The 21,714-nt window shown below is 38.0% G+C and overlaps 1 protein-coding gene across 1 annotated transcript; it reads right to left on the bottom strand.

Moving 5' to 3' along the window:
• Nucleotides 1-13,704: 13,704 nt before the first annotated feature.
• On the bottom strand, nucleotides 13,705-20,153 carry LOC105383440 (proteasome subunit alpha type-7-1; the record flags this gene model as incomplete). Its single annotated transcript, XM_038109653.2, has 6 exons — nucleotides 13,705-13,947; nucleotides 17,438-17,590; nucleotides 17,925-18,038; nucleotides 18,376-18,489; nucleotides 19,461-19,629; nucleotides 20,079-20,153. Coding segments are annotated over 6 exons (759 nt in total), but the record flags the coding sequence as incomplete, so codon positions are not given.
• Between the last annotated feature and the right edge of the window lie 1,561 nt (nucleotides 20,154-21,714).

The raw sequence follows: 21,714 nt of genomic DNA, 5'->3' as shown, positions 1-21,714 counted from the left end.
ATTCCGGTATAGTTATTCTCGTGTAACGTGATGTTTGGACGAATTCACCCTTAACCAAAGAGCATAGGTAAATAAATATAACTAACCATTTAATTTACTACGCCTTCGCTACTGTATTTCGTAATTGGTTTTTTGTATTTATTTACTTAAGAAATTGAAAGTGGGCTGGTAAGTCAGTGGCTGATTTATCTGGGCTTGTTTAATGTGTATATATATATATATATATATATATATATATGCCAGAAGACCGCCTTTCGAATTAAGTTGAAACTAACACATTTACTATCATGACGTAGGTATGAGGCTCATTTACCATATAAAGAAAATAATACTAGGTACGTAATATTTTATTTATTCGGTTACGGATACCTATAAAACTTAATAAAATAAAATCTATTCATTCTAAAATGAGTTCTCTACTTCACCACGATGGATGGACATACACAATATGAAACTTCCAGAAGTGTTTATTGTAAAGAACTAGAAAAATTTAATGAAATTAATTAGTCTATCACCAAATACAGATAAGACAAGCAGGTTTAACATAACCATTCATCTTACCGCTTGTACAATTAGGTTATCGATCCATAATAATTTATTGCATTATTTATCGACCTGTTATTATGAGTTATGGATTTATGATACGATCGTTATTATTCTGAGTGAATCGTTATTAATAGATTGCTTACTTTGTCATCTAAGTAAGGCCTTTGCCATTATAGTCTAGTGGTAAAACCTCTTCTTTCACGCCCAGAGGTCCTGCGTTCGATATCCATGTGGGTCTATCAATTTGTTATTTCTATGTTTAGGTTAGGACATGGACGGCTGATCATGTTGTCTGAAAAGTGAAGCAATCCATGCTATCTGCTATTTTAAATGTTGCACTGTATACTGTACGTCTTACTGCTTAAGATGGGGTAAAATCATTAGTATGTGCAAATAAAAAAAAACTACTTTAATTAATAATAACCAGTCACTTTTTAATTAACTACTTATATCGTATACTTATATTATAAGAGTACATGTTTTATACATACTTAATAATGATATCTACATACCTAATTCATAATGATAATAATTACATACATACAACATAAAAATACTGCCAAGTCCAAGTGAAGTCATAATCATAAACAAGCTGTCAGAATCGTCGAGCGCCGGGCTAGCGAGTGAAAAAAACTGATTATATACATATAAAAAACGGAGCGAGTACCGGCGGCGTGACGGACACTTTCTCAGTGAAACCGAGAGCCAGTCAGACATGACAGTCGAGGCACGTCATTTACCTAACTAATTCATTAACCAGTACATACGAGCGTTTAGTAGCAAAATGTCCAATCGGCATAGTGTCCAATTTGCCAATTTTATTAATAAATGACAATATCTTAATAAGTCAAATTCGTAAAATGTAACATAACGTGCAGTTGTTATAACGGTGGAAAACTTAAACTTTTGACTATTAAGTTTAAAAACTGTCACTTTGACAGCTGTCATGAACGGGAACCGGGGAACAATCGGAAACCATGCATTAATAATCAAAATCATGCATGGCATTTTATTATTCTATTCTATTCTTAATTTTGATCATCGTCCTAATTCTGTAGATTGGTTGGACTATAGGAGTTAAGGTGTGAGGTACAAAGGTTTTCCACACAATGTTTATCTACGGGACGTAATGTTTACCTTTCTCACCTACTAACCTTCACAGATAAGATTGAAACCCTATAAAAGGGACCAACTTAAGCAGATGAGATCATCTTAAACTAATAGGTTCTATTATTATGAGAATTAAGATATTATTGTCACGAGTATTTTATAGGTACTTAACATGTAATGGCGTCATTATGCGCCAATATTTATAGTCATTTTGTCATGACAAGAAACACAATAAATGGCACGTGTAAAAATTGCACTTTTACTTTCGTATTATTTTTATTACTCACAACTACAAGTAGTAAGATCGTTTTTGTGACATTTTATAAGCACATTAAGAGCTGTCAGATAGAACGTACTGAAAGCACGATATCACAAGAGACAATAGATTATTATTTGATACTTTATTGCACAAATATGAAATATAAGTGTACAAAAGGTGCTAAAAGCATTTTCTACCAGCCAACTTACAGGATTAAATATCTATAAGTAATAATAAAAATAGATTTTTTACTACCGTAGGCTAGTGTGTTGTGTGTGGCGTGGATGAGGCCTATGCCCAGCACTCGTGTTTCCTAACCCTCCAGGGTGACTGGTAGATAGTCTACTAGTGCATATGTCTATATTACAGGGTTTCCCTAGTTTAGACATCAGAGGATACCGCATATATGGACTTAATAAATATGTGATTATGTAAAAACCTTATTGTTACAAGGAATATTTACATTATTAAATTAATTATTAAATAAACTATTATACTTCTATATATAAGTTCATTCTAGCAATTTGTAACTAGTATGTGGTAGGTACTTTTTGTGTAACTTTTTTGAAATAAAGTTTATTATTATTATCATGTAAATTTTATGCACTAGCTGATGCAAAGTTGCGCAATAAAATTATATGAACGTGCTACAATTTACATAATAATATAATATGAAATCTAATGTGACTTAGTTAATTTAAAACGAATTAATCCAATCAAATAACACGTCTACATATACGGTCTGTGCAAGAAGCAAAGGATACAAATTAATTTACGACCACCGACCAACCAATGGAGCGATTCTACTAAATGCATACATACGAATGGATGCCTGTGACACAAGTTTCAAACAAACTTGCAATGCAACGCTAAATATATAAATATTGTCTGCAATTGATGGAGTATCGGCCAGTGCGAGCCAAGACAAACAGTGCCAAGCAATTGGTCCACAAGTTGGACAATGTTTTACATATGAGCTGACGCCGCCGGCGCAAGCTTAGGCAAATAGACATGGGTGTTCATTTTGTTTGTGTATTTTGTAGTGTGACTGTGAGCCACTGCGAGCGGTCCCAGCGATGACAAGTCATGACCAATACGCCATCTACATATTAGGAATTTACCATGACTTACCATAGCTTGATCAACTAGCAGTATTCACAATTTAATAGAATACGGATAACAGAAAGTATGCGTGGACGAAGAGTCGCGACTCGCCTTGCAAAAACGTGAATCTTATTCTATAAAGTTATGATTTCCTGGTACTACAGCTGTATGAAGAAGCGGAGATGCGACCAGTGTGACCAGATTACGACTGCAATTCAAGTTAATGTGTTGTGTGTGTTTTTATTAAATTAGTTCGTAGTATGTAGTAGACGACTGAATGGCGTAGTGGTTAGTGACCCTGACTACTGAGCCGATGGTCCCGGGTTCGATTCCCGGCTGGGGCAGATATTTGTTTAAACACAGATACTTGTTCTCGGGTCTTGGATGTGCCCGTAAAATGGCAATAGGCCCGCCCCCTATTACATTGGGACTAACATAACACTCTGGCGAAAAGTGGGTGCAGCAATGCACCTCTGCCTACCCCGCAAGGGAGTACATTAGTACAAGGCGTGAGTGCGTGTTTTATGTAGTTGTATCGTTTAAGTATGATTGATTATTAATAAATTATTTGAAAAACTGGGACGTAAACGCAGTAAACTGCTACGATCCTATAAGATATAAGACATTCCAATCAATCCCCCCTAAAATTAGACATAGCCAATGCACCCCTAGTACTCCAAACAGTCTCTACGATATTTCATGCTATATAATATCACAGTTTTTCATTTAAATTTATTTTGTATACGAATTTTATAATATTTTCCCCGCGCGATTAATATCGTTCCATCTAGGTTGTGTTTCGCAATATTTCGTAGGCAAGTAAGTATAGTCAACCAGATTTTATATCTGTATGAATAAATACATACAGATTATTCTCAGAATGACTGAATGCAATGCGGGTCTCGCCTCGGTAATGTAATGTGTGCAAAAACACGGCTGCGTTTTGTAACCACGGGACTAATTCAGATGGATTAATGTTGTTTTTACTATCAAGAATGCCATTCTTGTCGCGTAGTGGATTAGAACGATGTTGTGACAGGTTTTTGTAAACGGTGGCTTTTTTTTTGTAAAAACTAACAGAACTGTACGATACGTGTTCATTTATTTATACGATAAGTACCTACCCACCTAAATGAAAAAAGGTTTAGATTTTTATCCCAAATCAGAGAAGCATAGGTCATTCATTATCCATCCACTTCGATGTGCATAAATTTATTTATACTTAGATAGTTTTTTCATTTTGCAATTTTCATTCAATAGAGCCCAGGGTTCATCTACGCATGATTTCATCTTGTTTACGGAGCATTTATCATTTACTAAATCTATGGTAGTTAGAGTAGGGGGCCGTCCATTAATCACGTGAGGTCGTTTTTCTCATTTTTTGACCCCCCCCTCCCCCCTGGTGATATTTGGCGAGGTTTTTGACCAACCCCCCCTCCCCCCCCTGGATCACGTGTATTTTTTTGGAAGTCTATGTAAAGGCAATTTTTGACTAGAAAAAATATAGGTCATACAACAAATTGTTAAATTTTTTGCGCCGTCCAAAATATCGGCTCAGAAATACCTAATTTTTGACAAAAAATTAATACACGTGATGTCTAACGAGAACCCCCCCTCCCCCCTCGTGATGTTTCGTGAGGTTTTCAGTACCCCCTCCCCCCCCCCCTTTGAGCCTCACGTGATTAATGGACGGCCCCTAGGTACTTCTGAAGTGCTCAAACATTTCACCAATACTATAGTAGGTAGCTGTCTCATTAACGTCGCAATAAATTATAGTTATCTAGACTTGCAAATTGAATGCAATTGTCTGGCAGTGATTGGAATCAACTCGATCGTAGCCCGCGTGGGTGCCGCTTATCAGCTCTCCATTGATGATACACACACACACAGTCCACTCCAGGACATGGACCTCCTCCATGAGGGCTAGCACGGGGCGCAAGACGTGACGAAAGTTTGGCAGCGCGCTCACTTGCACGCAGCCACGATAACGAGCGCGACGGATAACTTTTGTCACCTCTTGATGTACGCGTCTTGCGCCCCGTGCTAGCCTTGCATAGACTAGGTAGGTCAACGGGTATTGGCATAATCTCCACGCTAGGCAGGCGGATTGGAGACATCAAAGAGCACAGATTTTGAAAACCCAAAGAGTTAATATAATGTACCTAGGCCCCGGCCGGGCATCGAAAACCCCATCCTCCACTGCTGGATGTAGGGAGAGGCCCTACGACTACTTTGTTCTCATCCAGCCACTACCTGTTCCTGTCTGAGGTGATCAGTCCAGCTAGACATAGGGCGTCCCACGCTGCGCTTGCCTGTTTGTGGTCTCCACTCGACAAACGTATACTTACCCGTATAACAACATACGAACATCCGTTACCCCTTCCTTCCCTACCCTACCAGGGAACAAAGTCGTTCAAAATAAGTTTCCAGCTTTCAAAAAGCCCAAAAGACCTTAGAATATATCTGGGTGGTCCCGCTTGTTATCATTATCTCGAGACTGTTTATGATTCTCTTTAGTATTTACGAGCATGCTCTGATGAAGTGCACTTCATATTTATTATTTTACAAGTGCTGATGGTTAATATGTCGGCCGGTGGCCTATCTTGAAGTTTAGAACCGCTTGAACGTTGCCCGAGTGTTAGTAGAAACCATAGAATAACGAGTACTCTTACTATTCTATGGTACAAACAAACACACACGCGCGCGGGATATTGTTTTGATATTGGGCTAAGATTGATTTTTCCTTCATTATTATAGGGTAAATATCATTAATCGCATTTGAGTAGCAAGGAAGCACCTTTCCCTGGGCATGAAAAGAGCTATTTTCATGCCTATTTTCAGGCATATCTTCTTTCCGAACGTTTATTGCAGAAATTACGAGTCCATTCTTATCATTCGCATACAACATGCGTAGCCGGCATTACATTCTACTTTATTTAATATTCCGAAGTGTAGACCAGGTACAGTCAGCCATATTATAGCAACTACATAATACACTTTTGTACCTTGCCATTGCCAAACTAACAAACCACCTATTCATTCGAACGTTGACGGTTTGTGAGTTTGACTAGGTACAAAAGTACCACTTAGTATTAAGTTGTAGTACCTAGTAATAGTTCTTTGTCAGCACTATTTCTCACAGTTTTTTCAAATTCAGCTAAGTAATAAAGCCTCTGTTGTTATTGCTTCGCTTTCGTAATGGACAGTAACTCGCTTTACTTGGCCAGGTGAAGATATGAGGCAAAGTGAGCATTAAACTGATAATATCATGAGCAAGTTCACTCGACCATCAAGTAGGGGGCCTACACGTTGTGAACTCAATAGTTGTGTATGTGAGTAGGTTTTAGCTTTTACCGTGACACTAGATTAGAAACCGGCGATGACAAAAGAGGGGTGCTAGTCGTTTATCTGTACACACATAGCTCCGACCCAGGTGTAATAGATTCTGTCAGTAGTCAGTAGGGTTTTATTTATCTACAATTGTTCATATTAATTTGACGTAGGTATACATAGTATATTATATTACATTCTACAAACTACTGTCACTTCAGGAGGGTGATTCGTGTCACAAAAAACACCTTCGTTTTCATCTCGTTTTCAGATTTTTACGAACGAGCTATGAAATTGCGATTCACATGGCACTAAAAACAAGCTACATAGTAAGATCGTTTCGAGATCGCAAAATGAATGAACGGAATGGAGAATGACGCGATTCATGTCATTTTTTTTGAATTTTTTGATATCGCTTATCTGTCTTATTTTGACGTTAAAGCGATTTTAAACTTTCGAAAAAAAGGGTGAAATTGTTAGATCGTTTTCAGAAAAAATACCTACTACTAACAGTGAAATTGACCATGTACGCATCTCTCCAAGATCTTCAAGCCATTTTTCAGCCGGACAGCCGTCCCTACGAGATACGTTTCCATCTTTACCGAATTCGTAATTTTCCTTTATAGTAAGCTTGTATTAGTGATATTTATTTGATTGGCGGTTTTGGCCTGAGGCCCTTGCAGAATGAGGAAGAATATTTTAACCGAAAGCATACACATTCCCTCAGTGTGCAAATTGTAAGTTAATGAATTAAACACATTGTAATGCATGTATATTTTATTTATTGATAGAACTAATAAATTCTATGAATTATCACAAATACTAAAAAATATAGGTAGTAAAGCCATTATCTGTAGCTTTATTAAGTGGTAAAGGGACCTACTTTACCACTTAATAAAGCTACAGATAATGGCAAAGATTAAAGTCTTATTATTTTTCTCATATTCTCTCCTATAGGTTGGCTGGTACAAAATGCTTTTAGCCTTTTGTATAATTATTAATACTTATATATACAATATTTTGTTAACAATTATTACACTATAGGAACTTAGGTAATCAGTAATCATAGGTGCTCCTCTGTTTGTAGGAACAAAATTATTTAAAACAATTAGTGGTAGTATTTATTATTTTTGCATGGCAATTAAAAAAATATAGTTTCATTCATTTCACTCAAGCCATCCAAATACGAACTAGCGATATGAAAACGAGATCAAAGTATGTGTGTTATGAATCGCGTTTTTGAACATTGCGGATTTCATCTCGTAACTCGTTCGTATCGCTTTACAAATATTTCGGTTGAGATATGAATCGCGCCCCAGGAAGTGTTCTTTGACGTTTAACGAGGGGTTATATTGGAATATACTAACACCATAACCATAACCCATTAGTCACAAGAACACTATGTAAAAATTCCTTTATAAAAATAAAGTAGGTAATAACTGTTAATAAACGATTGTAAAATGTTATCATAGGTACTTGTTTTCTATCACTCAGAACATCCCTTTGTTTATTCCGCCCTAGCAACTATTAAAAGGTATTTCGTCTTTGTTTAAATAAAACTCTAGGTAGGTTGTCTAATAAGTATTTAATCTACCGAGTACGATACGGTATCTTTAGGCAATAGGTATACTTATCGTATACCTAATCTAATAAAATGTTTGTTAATAGAGCAATAAACTTTTTTAAACCTATCAAAGTAGTGATTATTAAATGACTTATTATGACGATATCTAATATACCTAAGTAGGTATGTATATTGTATATAGGTAGGTATTACGAGTCGAGAAAGTTTAGTTACATAGATATATTAAGTACTTACTTATAATTTTCTGCTATTTATGTAAATTAAATTAATTTATCGACATGGTATACGTACTCCAAAAATAGATTTAAAACTTTATTAAACAAGATTTATATTATGTTCTTAACAGACCGCGGTGGCAAAGAAGAAAGATATGGTTAATGAATTGATACTTATTCCATGCTTTGATTATAATATGTATAATCAAAGATTCCATGATAGAACTATCGATGAAAATTTCTTCCTTAATTAAAATTAAATGTATCCAAAATTGGCGGGCAAATTATATTCCTTTTTAACCGACTTCGAAAAAGGAGGAGGTTCTCAATTCGTCTGTATGTATTTTTTTTTTTTTTTTTTATGTATGTTCATCGATTACTCAGCCATTTATGGACCGATTTTGAAAATTCTTTTTTTGATGTATTGGGTTGAGCTCAGGGGTGGTCCCATTTTTTTTTCAGAATTTTAGTTCACCCCCAAGGGTGGGTAAAGGGGTAAAAACTGGGGTATAAATTTCCATTTTGGGCACTTATTAACCGATTCTTATGAAATTTATAACGTAAATATTGTTATTATAACAAAAAGATATGATGGTGACCTTGAGCTGATCTGATGATGGAAACGGAAGGCAGTCAAGGGAACTCCTCAACGGTATATAGCAACTACCTCGTGTTTGGGCTTGAATGATTCGTATTAACGAGTAGGACATATTGGTATCATTTGCATCTTACTTTTGATTGATAATTATTGCAAATAAACTAAAAATAATAAAATAAAATAATAATTTAAAAAAATTAAAAACCGACTTCAAAAAACCACTAAAACGTAAGAAATAATTTAAGGTTTAGACAAATCCTAGGTCACAGTATAAATATACCTAAGCAGGTACTGTTCTTTTTTGAAGTTGGTGCCATATTTCTTCAGATTAACTACTTTGTCACCGCACCAACATCAAAAAAGAACAGTACCTGCTTAGGTATATTTATACTGTGACCTAGGATTTGTCTAAACCTTAAATTATTTCTTACGTTTTAGTGGTTTTTTGAAGTCGGTTTTTAATTAAAACTTTGTTATCTAAAAATATTGCATTCTGAAGTGCTCAGCCGTTCAACACATTCTACTTACGCCTTCCTGGAGTATTGAACTGATATAAATAACTACACTGGAAGGAAGACACTCTAAAAGTAATAGTTGTTCTTATCGTGTCGGTAGAGTACACTAGAGCTAGCAGGGGACGCAAGACGCGCACGTCAAGACATTACAAAAGTTTTCATTGCGCTCACACACATCGCGCGCATTCGAGAGCGAGTGCGACGGAAATCTTTTGTCACGTCAAGAAGTGAGCATCTTGCGCCCCGTGCTAGGTGTGCAGATTGTTCTGGCGCTCCTTGAACGATTATGGCCGATGATGATGATGATGGATCACGTTGTATATTCAATTAGCTGATTTATTAATTGTCATAACGATTTATTTACATTGAATGAAACTTAGTAATGCCATTTCAATGACTATTTAACTTAATCCAATCAATGCCGAACAGGAAATGTTAATTGATAACAGCATTTAGTAATGGACGTTTTATTTTATTTAAATCATGTCATCATAGAATTGAAACCTTATGAATGCGAAAGTAATCCTATTATTCAGACATAAATGCTAAAAGGACGACCGCCGGATGGGTTAGTGGTTCTAAAGTGTCTCGTACTGCTGTGCTGGGAGTCCCGGATTCGATTCCCGACCGGGGATATTTTCTCTCGGGTCTTGGATGTTAAATGTTAGTGATGTGAACCTACCCACATAACCACCGTGCGAAGCTTGTACGTAGGTGGTCTGAAAAGTTTCCGACCTCAACGTGAAGATGGCAGCACAAATCAATTAAAGTCAGGGAATGTAACTGTGCATCTTTTGACAGCAACACTTCAAAGTTTCAGCCATTTTTGACGCTTGGTTTTTATTTTACAGTCGTTTGAGTGAGTCGATGTGAGCATTTCTGTGAAAATTGAAAAAATCGAGTATCGAGTTGTCTTAAAATATTGGTTTTTGAAAGGGTATACCCCTACCCAAAGCAAAGATGAGTTAGATTCTGTGTACGGGGACTCTTCACCGTCATTTACCACTGTAAAATTTTGGGCAGCCGAATTAAACGTGGCCGTAAGAGCTTCGGAGATGATGAACGTTCGGGACGTCCAAAAACTGTAACTACTGACGATAACATCGCTAAAGTTCTCCAAATGGTGTTAGACGACCGCCGAATTAAAGTGAGAGAGATAGCAGAGGCAATGAAAATGTCCAGAAAACGTGTTTATCACATATTAAATCAAGATTTAGGCATGAGAAGGCTGTCCGCGCGTTGGCTGCCGCGTTTGCTAACGTCAGACCAACGACGCGTTCGAATGAACATTTCCAATGCTCTGTTGGCCCAGTTTAGGCGCAATAAATCCGTGTTTTAGCGCCGCCTAATTCCTGTTTTACAGGCTATGTAGAAGAATAAAAATAAATTTTAAGAAAAAAAATCTTTTATCTATGTTAGGTCGGAAACTTTTCAGACCACCCACGTATATTATTGCTATATCCCTCTAATCTAGTGAACTAACTCTATCTTCAGGCTGTTATAAATATCCATGAACATCACAGAAATGTGAGACCTGCACCTGTAGAAATGTGAGGGGACATCTTACACACGGCCATCCGACCCTAAGCTAGGCTGAATCAGTGATATAGGTGTCGCACAGTTGATATATCTTCAAGATACATAGTACAATACACAATACCGTAAAACAGCCTCTCCTTATATCCTATCTAAAAAGGATCCATAAATCTTCTAACCATTAAAAAAACACCTAATTTGAGGAAATCGCGAATCAAACAGTTAAAAGGCGCGAAGATCTTTATTAAAGTAGCCGGCGGACTGCTGATGAAGACTTCCTCGGCAGCTGATAGTTACAGGTGATGAATGGATGTTGAACTGCAATAATGAAGCTTTTATCACAACCTCTGTTTATCGACAAGGTTACCATTTTAGTTGGTTAGTAAGAAGAACAGGTGAGACTCCGGGACTCATTCAGAAGTCCTAGCACGGTGCGCAAGACGCGCACGCTTAGACGTGACAAAAGTTTTGCGTCGCGGTCACTCACAGCTGATGAATGGATGTTGCGGTGATGATGACGTAGCTCGTATTACAGATCATTTTTATCCCCGACCATTGAGAAGGGTGTTATAATTTTAACGCATCTGTGTGTGTTGTGAGTCTGTCTGTGGTAGCGTAGCTCCTATTTTCATATAGGATAGGTTTTCACAAACCTTGAAAGAACTTAGGTTTGCTTAAATTAAAGTGTCACGGAAAGTTAAAATGGGAGTGACCTATGGATGTTCCAAAGTAACTACATTATTTTGTTCAGAATGAGCCCAGGAGTCCCATTTCGGCTTATTAAACTACTAAAGTAGTAATCACCGTAACTTCATAACCCTGTAAATAAATAACACAACCACGTCAAAAACGCCCCGACAGTCACCTCTCAAAGTTTTACCTGTTTTGAACAGCTAAGCCGATTTTGATAAAATATAGCTAAGAACACTCGGCGAAACATTACTTATATGAACAAAAAAACAAATCGAAAATAGAAGTAGCTTGTAGTGGCTGATTGAGGATGGCTGAAGACATGGCAATGTGAAATTTATTTAGAAGGGGCTTATTTTTAGATCGAATTAAGGACAGTTTTAATTAAGCAAAGGCATTATACTATTATGACAAGTATAGTACAAATAATATTACTGATTCCACAAGAATGAACTTGGTTGTAAGTTACAGCAAACGTTTCCTAATACACAACGTAAACATTGAGTCATAATACTTATAATAAGTACTCATAATCGATTGAACACACACTTCACCAACAATCGTATAGATTTTTTGCATTATCAGAAGTATCAGAACTGTGTGAAATCGTAACTTACCTATAGGTACCTACTTACTTATACTTAATGTTGAATGATATTTTTACTTCATCATGGTGCATGGTTAATGGTTTATATTAACTTTATTTTTCCTATCTATGTGCTTGTCTGGAATAGATTACTTTCTGTAATAAGGCCGCAGATTGTGCTATTTATTTTCTGTTCTATGTTTGTAAACTATTTATTTTTGTGTGCAATAAAGAGTATTTTATCTTTTATCCATATCTTTACCTTTATGTTTATCTTTATCATGGTGTACGAAAGGTGCTTCCCCTAATGACGCATCAACTGTACTTTACATTACGACCCTGGGAAGTCTGCGACTGATGGTATCTAGGGAAGGGGAACTAGACCTACAATAATATTGTGCAATCAGTTTTTAATCCAAATGACGTTTGCGCAATCTTCATTCGATGAATATTGTCAATTTGTGCCGCCTCCTAATCCTTTACCAACGGTAATAAAACTCTGTCCAGTGAATCAACTGAATCTGCTGAGTATGTGAGAACCACTGCAATATAGTTATAAATAGAATATAATGCTTGTGTAATTTGATTGCATTGTATTTGATTTGAATTGATTTTGAACTTCATTGTTATTGTTTTGATTCGGTGAACTCTAAAACGGATATTTGTGTGTTTGTAATATTGGAACCGATTCGAGGAATCATGAGTATAGTATATCATGTCATGACAAATGTCAGTGGTGTTAAAATTTCCAATAGAAACGAGATTTATAACAAAATCTTTTCTGCCTTTTTCTTGTGTTTATAACTACCCAGTATTAAGTAAATATATGTATAATATCATAAAAAGGATAATATATTAGGTGGGTATCACTACACGGAACTCCACTTGAGTATCCACTGAAATGAATGATTCATATTATAACACATTCACGCACTGATAAGATAAAATAATAATAATCCACTTATCTTTGACTGATAGTAGGCCAAACTTGCGCTCTTGAAATACTACTAACGCCATCTGTATATTTAAATAAGAACTGCGCTTATTGGTCGTGCGGTTGGCAGACACGCACGTCGCGCTCATTGCTTGTTGTGCGTGTGCGTGAAGTTATTGTGTTTTGGATTGGAATTTGTAGATGGCGCCTTTTGGACTTACCTACTGATTCCTAAAACTATGTTTTTTTTTTGTTTCAGGTAACGTTCTACTACATTGGTGAATAATTTAAATAAACAGCTTAAATGCAAAGGAAGTGATTAACTTTGCAATAAAAATAATAATAAGTACCTGACGACCGAATGGCGTAGTGGTTAGTGACCCTGACTACTGAGCCGATGGTCCCGGGTTCGATTCCCGGCTGGGGCAGATATTTGTTTAAACACAGATATTTGTTCTCGGGTCTTGGATGTGCCCGTAAAATGGCAATAGGCCCGCCCCCTATTACATTGGGACTAACATAACACTGGCGAAAAGTGGGTGCAGCAATGCACCTCTGCCTACCCCGCAAGGGAGTACATTAGTACAAGGCGTGAGTGCGTGTGTTTTAGTACCTGATTAATTAAACGAATATTTATAATTTTTGAGTTTAATAAACATAAATATAGGTACACCTATACTTACTTAAATTAATAAAAAAATATAAAATAGGTAAATAAGAACATAATGATAAAGAAATACAAAAAACACCATCTAAAACCTAATAAACCTTTCTTCCGGTGCCGTTGGGTGAAAAGAAAACGAATTCACTTCTTTTTCTTCACGTCAGCTGTTTGTTTTTCTTTTTGAAGTTGTTTGATGTATGCGTGTATGGTCTTCCTGTCTAAATACTTGATAGGCTGGTCCTTCTTGATAATTACCACGTCTAAGTTCTTTTGGCCTGTTGAAAATAGTAGATAGAATTAATGTTACGGCTGTAAATGCATTTATAATTATTTATAAATTTAATCATCATCTCATAATGTCCCACGAATTTTGATTGGGAATGATGATTTAAGTGAGCGTTCCTTTAACCATGCTCATAAAAATTGTTTCAGTCGTTTGGGACCCAAAGCGCTATGACTATAATTATACATATAAGTAGCTGGATCTGTTATATTCTAGAATTATAAATAGTGAATTAAATGGCGCCAGTTTTAACAGGTGAAGTGAGCATAAAATAATTAACAAATCAATTAAAAGGGTAACAAGTTAAGCCGGTTTAGTCATTGGCCATAAACCAGCACGGCTAGTATGGCCATAATAAGACAACATGTCAAGTGACTGTTTAAATTGAGTCACTTTTTGATATCAGTCTTAAATGTTAGCATAGGGTGTACATGGGACTCGTTTTATTTGTGTGATTCAATGTGATTGGGCATTAGTCCCAGTGACACTGTAACTTTTCTGCTCTGTGCAAATAAGTTTTTCAAATGTTATTTTTTTCCGAAAATCTCTCATTTGTGGTTGTTGTTTGTATTGTCTATGGTTTTTTGACAGTTAAAATGTCACCAAACGTCAAACTTGAAGAAAATTTTGACTGTTTGGTACCTACTTTCGAGAGCTTCGAGTGTATTATTTTGGTAATATTACTTTGCTTTGCGCTACCCCATGGATTCACATTGGCTCATTAAACTACTTTATTGAGTTTCTTGGACATCGTCTCATCAAATGATATACGACCAAGCTTGCTCCCGACCAAGCACGCTCAGATTCCTTGGGAGCTCCTGCTATCGGCAGCCGTCGATGCATCGGATCCCTGAGACGAAGAACAAAAACAGCATGCCACCTGACTGATGACCCACCCACTGTCTACCCGGACCCAGGAGCTAGAAGGCCTTGAGAAAAAAGCCCGGACAGGATCCTGACGGGCACAGCAGAATATCATCTTTGATGCTTGTCCCACGGCCTGACTGAATAATATTTATATAATCAATGGAAGGAAAAAACAGTAGGTAAGTGCCAGTACCCGTGACATGTTATTATAATTGGGCATATGCACACAAAACAACTCAAAAAACTTTTTTCACATGGCACTACTTGGTCGGCTAGGCCTAAACCCTTCCTTCATTGGAAGGAAACCCGTACCCCAGCAGTGGGGACGTGATGGGTTATGATGATGATGAAGATGACAATAGGAGTCATAATCTTAGTTCATAAGTATAACTAAAATCTAATGAAACATTTTTGTTTGTTACAGAACATTGAAATTGGCTTGTAGGCAAGACGGAAGATGGTCAAAACCGGTCAGAAATTGATGGCCTAGACACGGTTGGAGAGCTCTTGTTGGCAGAAACCACCTGAATGGTGAATGGTGGTGCTGAATGATGGTCAGATGACATGAGCAACCTTGTGGTGAAACAATGAACTGGAGCGGCACCGAACTGAAAAAGTTGAAAAACTTGGCATACATACTATGAGACCCATTTGATGACTGATATTTGCAAAGTTCAGACTGATTATTGTGATAGTTGATAACTAAGAATACCTAATATGCTTTTATGGTGTGTGAAATAGTATACTTTTTATAATTTATGAATTAAAAGTTTAATAAATGTTTTACTTACCTAAAGAAAATTTTATATTTTTATAACCATTTAAAATAGTTGTAAGTACATGCTAGCATACCCACTTATTTTTTTATAGTTAGTGTGTAGTTGATAAATAATAAAGCCTGACTAGGATTTGTCACTGTAGTGAAAGGATTAGTCGATGACTACCCGGTGTGCCGGATGTATTCAATGTACAGTTTATATGATTTACACTTCATGAACTCCACATTTAGCATTCGAACTATTCAATTAGCCACTTCATCTCAGTTAGTGTGTTGTTCACGTGTTGTTGATAAATCATAAAGCCCGACTAGGGTTTGTCGCTGTGGTGAAGGATTAGAATGAGTCGCTGACTGCCCGGTGTGCCAGATGTATTCAATGTACAGTTTATATTATTTACATTTCGTGAACTCTATATTTATTATTCAAACTATTCAATTAGCCACTTCATTACCTACATACTTTGACGTGAATAGGCAAACTTAAAGTATAAGTATGGGAGACAACTGAAAATCTGTGGTTTGTTCCTAAGGGCAAACATATGCTCTGAGTTGCTTCCCTTTTGGTCTGCTTCAACACACACATTTCGCCTCTTAATTTAAGTGTACAAATGTTTAAGTGGAACAAATTAATGTCTATCTATCTAACTTATTAGCACATGTCAGCGACAGGATTTGAATCCACATCTCTTCCGTGAGGGGCGGGCGCTTACCCGTCTGAGCTAACACCGCTACGTATAAGTAATATTATATATAATTTTAGTCAAATAAAAAGAGGATGTGTGTTTTTGACAAATGTTGTTTTTAAAGCATTTTCAACGGGTTATTAGAGTCCCGGATCATCCTCCCTATAAGTATTATAGTAATTTTCCTTTCCTGCATCTCTTCTTGTAGAGCAAGGATGAAATTAACAAAAACTAAACAAATAATAATTTGTGTCACATGTTATCACCACCTTCGAATTTGAGTGATAAAATGCTACCTAAACAAATGTCAAACTGAGACATGTGTGGACCAATTGGTACACCCATGTTAGGAAATAAGACAAATCTTCCAATCTCGCTGTCAAAATTGTAACTCACATCTTGTAGTGATTATTTCGTGTTGGCCATGTTAGCGTTTGTGAGGACAACTGGTATCACACAATTTGTTGCGACTAGCTGTCATTTATATCTTGTCCCAGCCATACTGTGCTACGCGTGCCATTAAATACACACTCAATCGTATCTAGTCGCAATGCAGTTATAAATTGAGTTTTGTAATGATTATGTTGATATAATTTTATGTGTATATGTTTTATGTGACACTGAAAAGGACATAAAATAAACCACGGAAGGTAGTTCATGGTTGATTTGTTAATGAAGTAGGAGATTTAATTATCAGATCTGACTACACAAATATTACATAATATAGAAATATTTATTTACATACACTGATTATAATAATTATAAGGCGGCAGGGCAGCTTGTGGCGAGCTTTTGGGCATTAGCGACCCCACAAACCCGATGCCGGGGAGAACCCCTGTTCCTCATCTCTGTCTTGCCTTTATCGGTTGGCTAGAGTGAACACTGACGAGGAACAGGATCTCCCACCTCTGGCTTTCCTTCATTCATCATCATCATAATCATCATCATCATCATCATCATCATCAGCCAAAAACCATCCACTGCTGGACATAGGCCTCTCTCAAGGAGCCCCACCACACTCGGTCCTTGGCCTTCCTCATCCTGCCACTACCGGCTATGCGCCTAAGTTCGGTCCAGCGGGCAGGAGGGGGTCCCACGCTACGTTGGCCTTCATTGGCTGGCTCGCACTTATATTGCTGGCGACCCCGGCTTACCCGTCTCCAAGACCTGCACCAGGCCCCTCAGCGCCAGTCTGACGGCTCCCTGGTCAGTGGCCACCAGGTCTGCGGAGTAGGATGCCTCCAGGAACTCCTGCACGCCCCCCTCCCGCCGCCCCACAGCCGCCGCCTTCCACTCGTAGAATATTCCTGGGGATGTTTTTGGATTGTTGAATTTGTCGGGCAGTCATTACCCGCAAGCCGCAAGCATAGCCTTGTATCTTCCCGTTGGCTGTAGGTTATAGGTAGATACTAATAGCTTATTTTAAGGGATAGTCATTGGATATACCATTAAAAAGCTTGTTACATATTATAAAACATGGGTGTAGTCGTTTTTAGTCGATAAAAAGTCACGAAGGCCATATAGAGAAACTTTGAGAATGAGAGTCATTGATTTATTACTTTTGCTATCAAAATCTTCATAGGAAAAACTATCAGAGAGTCTTTTAAACTATGCACAGTCATGTATAAGTTCCGAAGATACCTGAGGGTTCCGTCTGGAACAGATGCGGCCCGCCGTCGGGGTCGAAGCCTCCAATCAGACACGACACGCCGAAGGGGCGCCGCCCGTTGCACTGCGTGTATTGCTGCTTTAGATCTGAAACCGACATGAACTCATAATTAAATAATGATTACGAATGTAAACCATAGACGGGTGCGGCAGTAGAGCGGTGTGCAAGGTAAAAATCGACCAATGAGATTGCATGACCTGAGTTTTTATAAAATTTCGCAAGGAGGACCATTCCATAGGACAATGTGTTCAACCTTCCTCATCATGTAAATCACTCAATCAATCTTACATTTGATATGTTATTCCAGGAATATTCACTCGGAATATTATGTGTTAATGCGTCTCCAAAGGACCGCCACGCCGCATGCTGCATGTCACACCACGTCTTCTACCATTCATAAAGTAAGATAGTTTTTTTACCTACTGGCAATATATTTAGTGATATACTCGACGGTGACGGCGTCCTCCGCAGTGAGTCGGTACGACTGACACTCGATCTGAGCGCGGTTCGCCAGCACGCGGGCGTCCGCTCGCAGACCTAGGAATAAGAAGAAGAAGTTAATCCCCTCAAGCATGTCATAAATCAGGTCATACTAGCTTTTAAACGCCTTGTAAATGGAGTTCATTGGTATACGGATAATGATAAGATAACTTGATCATGGCTCCTACTTCGCAAATGGATTTAGCCATCTAGGGTTTACATAATTAACTAGGCGAGGATGTCTGTATCAGTAGGTAAAATGAGGTATGCATGAAGGAGCGACGCTCTGCAGCCTCTCAGTCTGACTGTGCAGTGAGCACTGAGCACCCTGTGAAGCGAGTTCCCTAGGCTGACTAGGCAATTGACACACTAAGAACGATGATACTCCTCTGTTTTCGTTGAGGATTAACTAATCCACCACTACAATCAGACGGGCGAATACTGTTTCACCTCTTTCTTTACATACTTCGGCTCACGCCGCGAGCTACCAACCAACTGGCGGTACGCTGCGCCTTATTATTCAACTACCAAAACTATCCAGCAAAAGCCATGGCCACATGGTCGTCCAGCACCACGACCTTCCTCTCTATCCTCGGGTCCTGGAGCCGCGGCACCGAGCGCTTCACCACCGCCAGGACCACCGCGTCATCTCAGACGGACCACTTACAATACTGCAAGGCTCTATATGACCCCCGAGTTCATTCATAAAGCTTTTGGAAACTTTATAGTAGGTTAAAAAAAATATGTTGTGATAATAAATAAGAATTCAACATTTTGACCGACCTAAAGAGTCGATACTCGTGTGTTTCAAAGTAAATTTTAACCTTGTTGTAAATTTTAAATGCTACGAGTATCTATGAATTTGAGGGTAAATTTTTACTTCCTAAAATTTCAACTTTATACGGTTCGCTCCATGAAAGTAGAAAAAAAGTCTTTTCTAATATCGTCTCTTTTTCTACTTCTATGGTTCGCTCGTCTAGCTCGCCACTACCTGGCAGTATGGCTTGTAGTCAAGTAGAAAAACCAACCAGCAAAAGCCATCGCCACATGGTCGTCCAGCACCACGACCTTCCTCTCAATCCTCGGGTCCTGGAGCCGCGGCACCGAGCGCTTCACCACCGCCAGGACCACGCAGTCTCGGCCGCGCACGCCGGCGCAGGTGGACCCCATGCGGACGGCTTCTTGGGCGTATTGGACCTGTGGGGTTACCACTGAATATTAGCAATTAACAATACTTAAGCAGCGTCGCTTGCACAGACAGATGAAGTGTGGGACGTCTTCCAGTTCGATCTGATGTAACTTTTATCTCTTTTATCTCTCACGACGCTGCTAACATATATGTACCACAGCTAGCCGGTAGTGGCTGGAGGAGGAAAGCCAAGGACAGAGTGTTGTGACGCTCTTACGTCCAGCAGTGAACGCTTAGGCCCTCCGCCCGCTGCACTAAAGTCGAGACGGCGACAAAGAGGCTCTTCCTATATTTTCTACATACGAGCCCAGGTCGACGCGACTCTTACTGAAGAAGTAGAGGGGGAGTCGCGGCGTGGGCGGAGTGCAGGCGAGGCGAGATCTGGACCATTGTAAATGACACCCCGAATCTAGTAGAGGCCGTGGCGCCTAGGGCTGATGATGATGCTGATGAGCACCTGTAGCAGTTGTCCGTCCGGGGAGAACACGGTGACTGCGCGGTCGTACCGGGACATGGCTAGTTTCAGGAGGTTTCAGCAATGACTAAATTAAAAATAATTAAAAAAATATAAATATTTTGATTATTGACGTTTGTGTTCTGTGGTGACGTTGAAGTTATCATGTTGATGTTGATGTTTCTATTTGTATCATAGACCTACTACCTCTAGACTGGCAATCGCCGTGTGCACTATTCACTTTCTCACTCACACCATAGATGTTGCCGACAAAAAAATAAAACCTAAATATGGGGAAATTTAACTTATCATAATAACAAAAACAAAACTTGAGTATATCGTCGGTTGATAGGAAAAAGACACTAAAGGCTAATTTTTCAATAGCCAGATAAAAGTTTTGCTGGGAAATAATTTTGATGCTGTTGCGTCTCAATGTTTCTCAATGTTTGTATTACCCAGATAACATTTATCTGAATATTGAAAAATCAGCCTTAGTGAGTTTTTCCTGTCAACCGACGATATAAGAAAAAAAACTTTACTCATACTTATTTGATTTCAATATAATTATTTAATATACACAAACTGAGTGGATTGTATGATTCATTGACTTCGTCCAATCGAAACAATCCTCTTCAAAATGTGCCGAACACAATTTTTGTATGTTTCTTTGGTTCCCAATTTGTGCGACCGGTAATGTCTATCCATTTTCTTGATAATTTTTTTTTCTGTCGGAAACCTATGAAGCAGAGATAAATGGATGAGCATGAGCATTATAATCGTGGGCCAAATATGTGATGGGGTTTTTTTTAAAAGAAACACGCATTTCGTATCAATACAATAAACTTTATATTATACAGAAGAAATCACACATAGAAGAAAAAAACGAAACGAACGTTTCCTCACAATGAGAGGCACCTCATTTGAAAGAGGAGAATGACTTCTACAAAATACAAACTTCACAAAAACTGAATTCGTGCGCCCCATTTGTAAACCCAACCCGAGTCCGTTACAATTTCTAGTATTTTCTTTGCATACTATAATATTTGTGGGTAAAATAAATTTTCAATAACTTGCAACACCATGTGATTTGTTATGATATGGTACCTCGTAATTTTTACTTAAAACTGATACTAAAAGACCTTACAGTATTAAAATTAGTATCGTTTTATATTAAAATCGACCCAATAGATAGTACTATGATGAATGTAAGCTTGTTAAACTTGATAGTATCTACTTACATGTGAAAATATATCTCATCCATCATTCCATCGTGTTTTCGTTCAATATGCTCTATACCACCGAACAAAATCCACCCACCCATGTCACACACTCGTTAAGTGATGATAATAGTCTAATAAACTTAATAAACACCCACAAATCACTAGCAAATCAAAAATAAATAGCATTTAGAAAATTTTGTTGTAACTGTCAGCCTTTGTTTGGCACAGATTTTTCATTTGTTTCATTGTTTGGCACAGAGAACTGACGTAAACAGGCGCCACAGCAAAAAGGACAAAAAACATTTACAGCTTAACGTTTCTTTCTTACGCTTAATGTAGCTAAGCGTCTCTTTTTCGCAATGTCAGAACTGTCACGATTATACCCCTGTGATTTGTATGGATTCAGTGACTTGCAGCCA

The sequence above is a fragment of the Plutella xylostella genome, chromosome 20 (genome assembly GCF_932276165.1).
Source record: "Plutella xylostella chromosome 20, ilPluXylo3.1, whole genome shotgun sequence".
NCBI classification, from domain to species: Eukaryota; Metazoa; Arthropoda; class Insecta; order Lepidoptera; family Plutellidae; genus Plutella; species Plutella xylostella.
This window is presented reverse-complemented; position numbering and strand designations above follow the sequence as displayed.